We start from the raw sequence: 11,211 nt of genomic DNA, 5'->3' as shown, positions 1-11,211 counted from the left end.
AGAGAGAGAGAGAGAGAGAGAGAGAGAGAGAGAGAGAGAGAGAGAGAGAGAGAATATCCAATGTGGAGTTCATAGGACAACTTGCTCCTGCAATAGGAGTCTATTCTTTCCTACTGTGTGGATTCTATGGATTGTAATGTAATTGGGTCGTTAGTTTTGGTGGCAAGAACCCTTACCTTCTGAGCCATCTTGCCATTGTACGATATTTGGGTTTTGAAAAAGGAGAATCACAAGGCTAGGGATACAACTCAATGATACTGTACTTGCCAAGCATACAGAAGGCCTTGAGTTATATTTTTTGCATTGCAAATACAAATAAACAATGATAATCAAAAGCAAGTGTCATGGAGGACAGATAGGGACGTCCACACACCAGTATGTAAATGACAGATTGGACAAAATCTGTTGGCTTCCTCTTTTATACGATCTCTTCTGGTCGATCCATCTCTATCAGCCTTTTCCTTCCATTGGCAAAGAATGGTGAGAGCCAAGAGAGGAGAGAGTTGGCTTATAATTGTTTGAGGCTCTAAAGAGCTTAGAGCTCTAGCTGAGTTAAATGGTCAGTGTGCTCTGTGACTATGCTGTCTACAAGAAGTGACCTGAGCATGAGCAGACTTGATGCTCCTTAATCTTGGGCCACATCTCATGCCAGCTCATTCCTCAGAGAGCACTGCTCAATGGGGAATCTAGGAACAGACCCAGGAAGGCTAAGCATTGGAGAAGCAATTCTCTCCTACATGTGCTAAGGCTTTCAGGACAGATATGGCTGAAGACCCGAGAAGAGGCTCTAAGGTTCCAGATGAAGTGACCCCTCTGTGTCTGCTGGAAATCTCGAGAGAAGGATTTTTCTGCAGAGGGATGGGCTGGCAAATTAAGGGTGTTGCCAATCCAAGTTGCATTACCTGGCAGACATGCTTCAGCAAGCAGAGTGTAAGGGATGCCGGCAGGATTTTCTCTAGGGTCTCGGTCAGAGATATCGATGGCCAGAAACTCTTCACACCTCCCCACAGGGTCTGCAAAACACTCAATGGTGATCACCTGCTGTCCTCCAGAAGGGATGGAGCCAAATCCTGGGTATACAGTGAACATGCCATGGGTGAAGCGGGCCTGCAGGACAAAGGTGGAAAGGACAAATAGAAGGAACCAAAGTGGGTAACAGAGTAGGAGAGTTCCCAAGGGAGCCAAGAGATGATGAAATGGGGAGACGGTGGTGCGTCTCTCAGTTGGTGGCATCTCTTCTCCCCTTTGCCTGGAGGAAGAGGCTCGGGATGCTCAAGGTGGATGGGTTTTCAGTGTGTCCTTATCTGTACATCCCTTTTGATCAGACATGGTAGAAGCAGATAATATGTACATTATACAGTACTTATCTAGATGGGAGGGGGGAATCTCAAAACAGTGGGGTTGGGGTGGGGCACAGAATAGAATAGTGGTTGAGATGAGGATTTTTGAGTAACACTCTATAGGTTTGAATGATAATGGCCGTTGTAGGCTCATTGAATACATGTGTGGTCCTTAGTTGGTAGAACTCTTTGGGGAAAGGATTAGGAGGTACAGCCTGGTTGGAAGAGGTGTGACACTGGGGGGTGGACCTTATGGTTTTAAAAGCCCACATCAAGCCTGGCCTCATTCTCTGCCTCTGATCTGTGGATGGGGATGTAAGCTCTCAGCTACTCCTCCAGTGCCTTGCCCACCTGTCTGCCACCACACTTCCTGCTAATGATGACCATGGACTAACCTTTTGGAACTGTAAGCAACCTTTGCCCCCCCCCCCCCCATTAAATGTTTTCTTCTATAAGCTGACTTGGTCACGGTGTCTCTTCACAGCAATAGACTAGCAACAAGACAATCTGGGGCTTGAACTCAATCCCCAAATATCTTGTTTGGCCTTTGAAAAATGATTTCACCAAGTCTCGGCTTATGTACCTATAAATGTTCCTTGCATGATGGGTCAATGAAGGTTAAATGAGAGAACAGTCATGAGGCATGTACTGTAGCATGCAGTGCAGACTGACAGGGTTCCCATGGAAATATATATATACTGTATATAGCATGTAGTACAGAATTAGTGCTAAAATGAAAAGAATGTCATTATAAGAGACTTCTTGAATGTCCCTGCAGACACCAGCTCCCCTCCCCACTAGTACAGTTCTCAAGATAACTGTAGCATATACTTAGAACACAAAGTCCTATGAGAGAGAAAGATTGTCTTGAATACACCAGTTTCTGTCCTTACATTTCTATATGTTCTGTAGTGCTTTAGTTCAGAGACCCAAGTTTCTTCCAGGGCTGAAAACCCAGAGCAGAATGAGTTTGGGGATTGCAGTGTGAGGTTGGTATGCACATGTGAGACTCTGCTGCCTTGGGCAGCTTCTGGGATCTTAGAGGATGGGACCCAGATACATTGGCCATTGTTTCTTTGCTGCGTGAGTGATGTTTTGCATGCTGTAGGCTGACAGTGTCTAGTCTCAGTGGACCCATACTCTGGCAGCTAGCTGGGTCTCCCGCTAGATCTAAGAACCTCAGCAGGAGCTGGTGAAGTGGCTAGAATTCCCTCGCCAGGTGTGGTAACTGTGTGATGTTGGGGAGATGCTTGTAATCCCTCCCTGGGACTGACCACCAGTACACAACATGCCCTGCAGCGGGAATAACCTCAGAGCATCACCACACACATAGCATATGCTCCTGGTTCCTAGGCTTATCTGTACTCTTGATCAGCTTCACAAAGCCGCACGATGGCAGGCGATCTGACTTCTGATGTCTCGATGCCTCTGTTGTGCATCTTGGAATCTATCTAGCACAGGAGGTGGGTACTGGTGTGGGACAACTTTCAACCAAATTCCACTGTTCTTGCCCTTGGAGATGCGGGTTTTCTTACTTGTCCCCACTCTCACGCCCTCCAAATCTCTTTTGATGTGCTCCACAGAACCACTGCATCCGGGCATAATTTAGCCTGCATGGAAGGTTCTAGAGACTTAACTGGGTTGCTACCTACTAAAAATCTGTTGTCATGTGCTGGGAGCTGGACTGAGCCCTGGAGATTCCCAGGTAAGTAAGTCATCTGGACAGAGAAGGCTTTCTCTCTAGGTATCTGTTTTCTCTAAACAAATGATGTTTGATTTAAAACTGTATGAAGAATGAAGGCAGAAGTGATTCAGTGGAGGTTTTTTTTAAGCAGGAGAGGATGCCCAAATGAAAGGTTTTCACACCTCATCTCAAAAAGCGAGGATTTCAATGTAATTCAATATCTGAGCCACAGAACAGTCAGGTTCTGGGGCGGCTTGGTGGTTAGGGTCATGGACTATTCTAGCAAAGGACCTGAGTTTAGCTTTCAGAATTCCCATTAGGTGGCTTACAACTGCCTTGTGGTGGTCTGAGTGAAATGGCCCTCATAGGAGTGGCATTATTGGAGGTGTGGCCTTTTTGGAGGAAGTGTGCCACTGGAGGTGGGCTCTGAGGTCTCAGAAGCTCAAGCCATGCCTAGTGGCCGACTGTGTCTTCCTGTTGCTTGCAGACCTATACGTAGAGCTCTCAGCTCCTTCTCCAGCACCATGTCTTCCTGCATGCCACCATGCTTCCTGCCGTGATAATGGACCACACCTCTGAAACTGTAAGCCAGCCTCAATCAAATGTTTTCCTTCGTAAGAGTTGCTGTGGTCGTCATGTCTCTTCACAGGGATTAATCCCTAAGATATGCCTGTAACTGTAACCTCATGAGACCTGATGCCGTCTGTCTCTGCCTTCATTGGTACCTGCACTCATGTGCACAAATCCAAAATATATACAAAATTTAAAAAAGAGGAAAGTATAGGAGAAAAGTGTTTGCTGTTTCTGTGACTTACCTGGTTTGCTATGTTCGTGTCTTTCTGGACTGTGTCTGAGAACTTGGCCACTTTAGTTGCTCCAGGCTTGTAGAAGCTTTCACTTTCTCGGGTTCTTCCATGCCTCATGTGGCTGGTTCTGATCAGAGATGCAAGAGTACAGCCTCAGATTTTGATGAGGACATGAGACACTGCTTGAGTTCCTTTCTTCTAGGATGTGGGGATAAGAGAGGGCTTTCCTTTGTCTAGGAAGGGACCAGGGTGGCATTGAAACCTTGAATTCATAGGATAATTATTAAGAAAGTGACATGGGTAATCATACTTGTGAAGTATGAATCATAAGGATTTTAAAAATTACTTCATGCAAATTCCATGTGTTAAAAGGTTTGGTCCCCAAGACAACACCAGTGGGAGATTCTTAGTTCACTAATATTCCCTTCAAAGGGATTGTAGGACCCTAGCCCCCTCCTCTCCCTTTTGCTTCATGGTCTTAGAGGAACAGTTTTTCTTTGTTGTATACACTGGTCAGACTCAACTGAAGTCATGGTCTGGACTTCCAGAACTCGGAGCCTAAACAACCCTATTTTTCTTGTGAATTTATTATTTGAGGTCTTTTGTCACAGTGATGGAAATCTGGCTAACAACAGCAACCATAACACCACCACCCCAGCCCCATCCTCCACTTTTACCCAGGATTAGAGAGATGACTCAGTGGTTAAGAGCACCAGCTTCTCTTCCAGAGGACTTGGGTTCAATTCCTAGCACCCACATTGTCTGTAACTCCAGTTCCAGGGGCTCTGGCATCCTCACACAGGCAAAATGCTAATGCACATTAAGTAAATAAATCTTAAAAAAATAAACTCTTTTATCTGACTTTATTTTATGCATGAAGTGACATTTTTTTTTGTCTCCATTATTCATGTTTGTAGCCATGGTATGTATAAGGGCTAGTGTAAACAGTAGCTAGATATAAATTTTGGAAATTTACTTCACTTGAAACCAATGTAGCCAATTGTTTGCTTTCCAGAGACTACTGTACCTAGAGTGTGCAACTGTATTTGAGGCACATCAAAAGTATTTTTGAAAACCATATGTATTCATTCACTTGTCGGATGACCAGGACACGATGTCAGAGGAGTTTTGGAACTGGAACTGAAGTTACATAGAGTTGTGGGCCACCATGTGGGTGCTGGGAACTGAACCCCAGTCCTCTGTAAGGACAGTACGTGCTCTTAACCACTGAGCCATCTCTGCAGCCTACAAATGAGAATAACTTAAAATACAATGTAAGCTAGCCAGAAGCGTTACTAAGTCACTGCAGAAGAAACTGTGAGGAGGCTGAAATTAAATTTGGAAGAAAGAAATTCTAGGCAGTTTAATCCCAATTAAAAATTTTTTTATTAGATATTTTCTTCATTTACATTTCAAATGCTATCCTAAAAGTCTCCTATACTCTCTCCCTGCCCTGCTCTCCTACCCACTCACTCCCACTTCTTGGCCCTGGTGTTCCCCTGTACTGGGGCATAAAGTTTGCAAGACCAAGGGGCCTCTCTTCTCAGTGATGGCCGACTAGGCCATCTTCTGCTACATATGCAGCTAGAGACACAAGCTCCGGGGGTACTGGTTAGTTCATATTGTTGTTCCACCTATAGGGTTGCAGACCCCTTCAGCTCCTTGGGTACTTTCTCTAGCTCCTCCATTGGGGGTCCTGTGTTCCATCCTATAGATGACTGTGAGCATCCACTTCTGTATTTGCCAGGCACTGGCATAGCCTCACAAGAGACAGCTATATCAGGGTCCTGTCAGCAAAATCTTGCTGGCATATGTAATAGTGCCTGCATTTGGTGGCTGATTATGGGAAGGATCCCCGGGTGGGGCAGTCTCTGCATGGCCCATCCTTTCATCTTAGCTCCAAACTTTGTCTCTGAATCCCAAATTTCTTAATAAGTTCAAATTTTGCTAGTATAGAAAAATTAGAGCTGGAAAAAAAATACAAAGCTATAATAAGCAACGTGAGGAGAAGGTCTGTTTTAAAATGCCTAGAAAGTAAAAAAATCTAGGTAGGCACATCTTGGGAACTGGTCAAGCCATCTTTAAAATTTGCTTCCACGGAAAATGACAAACTTATGAGACAGGAGAGCTCAAAAGATCGGTCGTTTTTTGGTCTCCTGATGAGAGATGCCCTTTGAAGAAGACAGGATGGCTATTGTAACTACCGAGGCAACCATGGTGACCAGGTGACCAGGCAGGAGAGGCGCTTGCTGGGCTGAAGGCATCACTGTTTTCTCTTGCCTACATCTCCAGGGTGCCCTGTGCCACCCCACCCTCCATAGTGAGGCACGGCTTAAGCCTTCGCTAGAGTTAGTTTTTTTCTGTAATCATTCCTCAGTACCCAGAGGGATGCTAGAGAGAGCAATGACTTAACCAGAAACACCAGGCCAGAACACAGAATCCAAAATCTTCCCACCGAAGGCTTTACTCCTTCCTCTCTCCCTCCCTTTTACTTTCTTCTTATTCTCTCTCTCTCTCTCAATGTATCTCTCTCTCTATCTATATATGTATCTATCATCTATCTATAGATCATCTATGTATATATGTATGTATATATGTGTATCTCTACCTATCTATGTATATATATCTACATATTATGTATCTATTATCTATATATGTATGTATGTATGTATGTATGTATGTATGTATCTATCTATCTATCTATCTATCCATCCATTCATTCATTTGTGAGAGTCTCAAGTAGCCAAAGCTGGCCTAGAACTTGCTAGGAAGTCAAGGATGACACAATTCCTCATCCTTCTGCCTCTACCTTCTGAGTACTGGGATTATAGGTATGCACCATCATACTCATCCACAAGACTTTACATTTGTCTCAGTCAAAACCTAGCTTGTGTTTGATGGCAGCTAACCTGAAATCTGATCAGAAAACATGCTTCAGAACCAACCCCTCCTGGTGATTTCACAAGACAGTTCTAAACCTGAGGGTCTGCTTCATTCATGCAAGAGGACTGGGTGAATTTAGTTAGGTACAGTATAACACAGCTCTTTGTAGAATATAAAGCACCATGTCAATAGAACTTGGCTTACATCTTCTTTTGAAGAATTGGACTCTCCCCTGTCAGCCTGTAGAGGGCATATTTGAAGTCGATTATGCCTTGGTTTTCTATGGTAAAGGTGATGCTTTTCCTGGTACCGCAGATCAAAGCCCCAAAATTGATGATGGAGGAGGGGCTGATGGTGAATTTGGAGTATACTGCATTCACAGAAAACTTAATAGGGATGCTGGCAATGATCTCACCTTCTGGGAGAGTTGGCTCAATAATCTAGAGAGGGAAGGTTTAAGAAGATGTTAGCCAGGGGTACAGTCATGTTGCAGTGTCAAAGGTTGGACATCTATCTGCTGTCTTCTTGCCTGCTTCCATGATGGAGAAAAAGAGAGTAAGAGAGTCGTTACTTCATGCTTCATCTTAATGAATAAATAAAAACAGTAAAGGGTGCCAACACAGAGATTAATTTCTACTACGCATGTCGACATGCAGCAACCATGCCTGCTGCTTTTACTTGACGGTGGGACACAGATCCCTTGCTTCTTATGTACCCCAAAACCTTTCCCCTTTTTCTATTTCTGGTGACTCTGCACATCTCTGTTCTGACCTACCTGTGCTGGTTAGTTGGGACTGAACTCTGGTGTAGTTTCTTTGGTTGCCACAAAAGCTATCTCCCCTTCAGCCTTCTTTCTCTGCCCCCCCCCACCCCCCAATCAGGATGCCATTGAGTCAGCAGGCCTCTGGGCTCTCTCACCTGGCAGCGCAGGATGGGCTGGCAATCGATCTTCACCTCCTTTCTTGCTCGGAAGAACACCTGGACAGTTGTGGGCTTATCTATTGAGGTCAGTGTCCCCCTTTTGGGTTGGATTGAGATCATGGAACTTAAGTTTGTTGGCAAAACCCCTAAGGTGTCCACAGTGAAGCTGGAAGACAAGGATAAAGAATCCCTTTAAACAATTATCCAGGGATCCCACAAAGTCTGAGAGGACAGTTTGATCTGTTGAGGACCTGCCTGTCTCTGGCCCTTTGTAATTATCATACCAAGCAAAACCCACTATGCTTTTTTCCTGTGTATGTATGTGCATGCATGTGTATGTTCTTGTATGAACACACACACACACACACACACACACACACACACACACACACACANACACACACACACACACACACACACACACACACACACACACACACATCTGTGGATGTAAACACCAGAGGTCATTCCTGAGCTATTATCCATATTTCTTTCTTTCGTTTTTTCTTTTAGATAGGGCCTCTCAAATTTACCATGTAGCCAGGGATTACTCTGAACTTCTGGTCTTTTAGCGTCTACCTGATGAGGTACGTGCTACTACATGGTGTTGAAGAGATCAAACTAAAGACATACCAGGCAATCACTTCACCAACTGAGCTACACTCCTAGCCCCAGGCTTTTTATTTGTTTGTTTTGTATGTGTATTGTGTATGTGTGTGTGCATGTGCTGTGTGCCTGAACACTTGAGGCTGGAGGTCAATGTTAGGTGTCTTCCTTGATTGCTCCCCACCTTTTCAGACTGGATCTATTAGTGAAACCAGTGCTTACCAAGTAGGCTAACCTGGCTGGCCAGAGGGCTTCAGAAATTCACCTCCTGTGCCAGGGTTATGGATGCTTGGATTTTTAATGTGGGTGCTGGGGACCTAAACTCAGGTTCTCACACCAGCACAGCAGGCACTTTACTCACAGTACCAGTTTCTGGTTTCCCTTTAAAAAAAATTTCCCAGACATCCTCTTGTAGGGGGTGGTTTTGATGCTTTTTTGATTGTCGGGGAATCTGTGTGTGAATACTGAACTGACGGTCCTGCTCCCCAATTGGTTCTTGATTGAGCAATAAAGATGCTTGTGGCCAATGAGCTAGGTGGAGTAGGCGGGACTTCTAGTTTTCCTGCAGGCAGGCTAGCAGACTCAAGGGGGAGGAAATATTTGCTTTGGAGGGAGACAGAACCATCAGCCATGTGAGATCTCTGGTGGGGTGAGTGGCCTTGGGGTAGCAGGCAGGAGATTAGAGATCAAGTAAAGCTGAGGGCAGATTTAGGGTGCTGAGCTGGGAGTGAAAAGAAGGGTGTGATCGTTGAGGAAGGCTTAGAAGAGCCTGACCATTAAGCTAAAATATATATATATATAAAATAAGCTATGTACGAGTGTGTCTTTCATCCTCGGATTCGAGGGAACTGAGTGGGGTGGTTCACCTGGAGCTTCAGTCGAGGACACAAGACCTACATGTTTTATCCTCTTCTCTTCCTGAGTGCATAGGGGCAGTTGGCATGCATACATGCATACACGCACACACGCATCCCATGCAATTCAGGTTACCTGAATATGATCTCATATTTTCCACGGTTTTTCAGTTGAAGGGGCTGCTTTACCTCCTCCATGACCCTCAAAGTTCCAAAATCCAGACCTCCTTCAGTTCCTGCAGAGGCCAGGGCACGGGGTATGGGTGAGTGGGTAGGAGAGCCAGAGCAGGGGCCCTTGCACTGGCTCCCCTCTATAGATTACAAGGCAAATCATTCCACAATGATGACTTTAGGGAACTTCTTTTCTGGAAACTCTTTTGACTAAGCCTCAGAGAATACACAAAAGCCTCCTAGTATATCCGGACATCTCTCCCTTGAGATTCCACCACAAGGGACTACTATTGCATGACTACTGCTAGCTAAATTCTCTAGGATATTTATTTATTTATATTTGTTGTTATTATTATTTCTAATTATGTGTATATATGTGCATCTTCGTGTGTGTATATATGCAAGTGAGTGCAGAGGCCAGAGGAGTGGGATCTTTCTGGGGCTAGAATGACAGGTAGTTGTAAGAGGCCTGATATGGGTACTGGAAATCAAACAGACTTGGATTCTTTGGAGACCAACGTGTGTGTGTGTGTGTGTTTGATATGTTTTTCCTGTGTATCCCTGACTGTCCTGGAACTCACTTTGTAGATCAGGCTGGCCTCCAACTCAAAGAGATCTGTCTGCCTGTGCCTCCTGTGTGCTGGGATTAAAGGCCTGTTCCATCACTACCTGGCTGTGGGTGGGCTCTTAACTGAGGGACCATCTCTAGAGCTCTCTAAAATCTTTTTAAAACAGTCTATTTATTTTTATTTCACACGTGTCTGCATCATATTCATATATATATATACCATATACATACATACATACATACATACATACATACATACATACATACATACAGTGGACCCCTCAGAGGCCAGAAAGGGCATTGGATCCCCTGAGACTGGAATTACAGACAGCTGTGAGCTTCCAGACGGGTGCTGGGAACCAAACCCTGGGCTCTCTGAAAGTTAGTATCATTAATTAATTGCTAAGCCAAAATTTAGAAAATTTACCAAGTTGCACTCAAAAGGTCTAACTTTGTGTTGTTTTACTTAGTGTCTCAAGATAAGCATTCCCTCAGATTATTAAAACTCTTCATAAATACAATCTTAGTGGTCACTAAGGACAACTATTCTGTGATAAATGAAACCACAATAACATTATTTTATTTTTGATAGGCACTTTTCATCACAATGCTGCCTGTACGTTAAGACAACGGCATCTGATTAACATGTAGCCCTAATAATCTTGCTGAGGAAGAGGCCTGTCAGGGAGAGGCGGTGTCATGTAGAATCAGGTGCTCAGAGAGGGATACACAATTCATGTGTTATGGCAGAGTGCTCCATAGAACGTCTCAGGACACACATTCTAATTCCAGGGATCTGTGAATACATGACTAAGGGCACTCAAGGTATTGGATTGGCTGACATTAAATGTGAAGGCTGACATGGGTCATCCTAAAGGCCCAGTATAACCACAAGGGTCCTTATAAAAATAGAAGGGGACAGCAGAAGTGGGAGAGCCAGGGAGAGGGCAACATGAGAAGGACCTGGTGGGATATTGCTGGCTTCAAAGGTTTAGGAAGGGGACACAGACCAAGAAATGGGGTGGTCTCTTAGAGGCTGCAAAGCCTTTAGGGAAGAGTGCTTATCTGTCAGCACTTTGATATCAACTTAGTGAGACCCAGTAAGACCTGCTTTGAACTGACCTCAGGGCTATAATACATTGTGGGGGGTTCTCTTTTTTTTTGACTCCCCCCCTCCTTCCCTCTCTCCCTTTCTTCTCCCTCCTTTCCTTCCCATCCCCTTTGTTTGTTTGTTTGTTTCTCTTTTTTCTTCCCTTCCTTCCCCTCCCCTCCCTTCCCCCTCCTCCTTTCCTTTTTCCTTTCCTTTCCTTTCCTTTCCTTTCCTTTCCTTTCCTTTCCTTTCCTTTCCTTTCCTTTCCTTTCCTTTCCTTTCCTTTCC

At 44.6% G+C, this 11,211-nt stretch overlaps 1 protein-coding gene across 1 annotated transcript in view; it reads right to left on the bottom strand.

Annotated features, from left to right (window-relative positions):
- The window catches only part of Hydin (HYDIN axonemal central pair apparatus protein), a 307,836-nt gene that overhangs the window by 45,328 nt on the left and 251,297 nt on the right, over positions 1-11,211 (bottom strand). Inside the window, exons 54-59 of the mRNA XM_021171126.1 lie at positions 9,231-9,330; positions 7,632-7,800; positions 6,918-7,153; positions 3,840-3,957; positions 903-1,107; positions 775-848 (exon numbers count right to left, since the gene is read on the bottom strand). Of these exons, the coding sequence (XP_021026785.1) occupies positions 775-848; positions 903-1,107; positions 3,840-3,957; positions 6,918-7,153; positions 7,632-7,800; positions 9,231-9,330 (902 nt within the window). The remainder of the gene's footprint in view (positions 1-774; positions 849-902; positions 1,108-3,839; positions 3,958-6,917; positions 7,154-7,631; positions 7,801-9,230; positions 9,331-11,211) is intronic.

Source organism: Mus caroli, chromosome 8, assembly GCF_900094665.2.
Source record: "Mus caroli chromosome 8, CAROLI_EIJ_v1.1, whole genome shotgun sequence".
Lineage (NCBI taxonomy): Eukaryota > Metazoa > Chordata > Mammalia > Rodentia > Muridae > Mus > Mus caroli.
The sequence above is the reverse complement of the archived record's forward strand: the minus strand, read 5'-3'. Positions and strand labels throughout refer to the sequence as shown.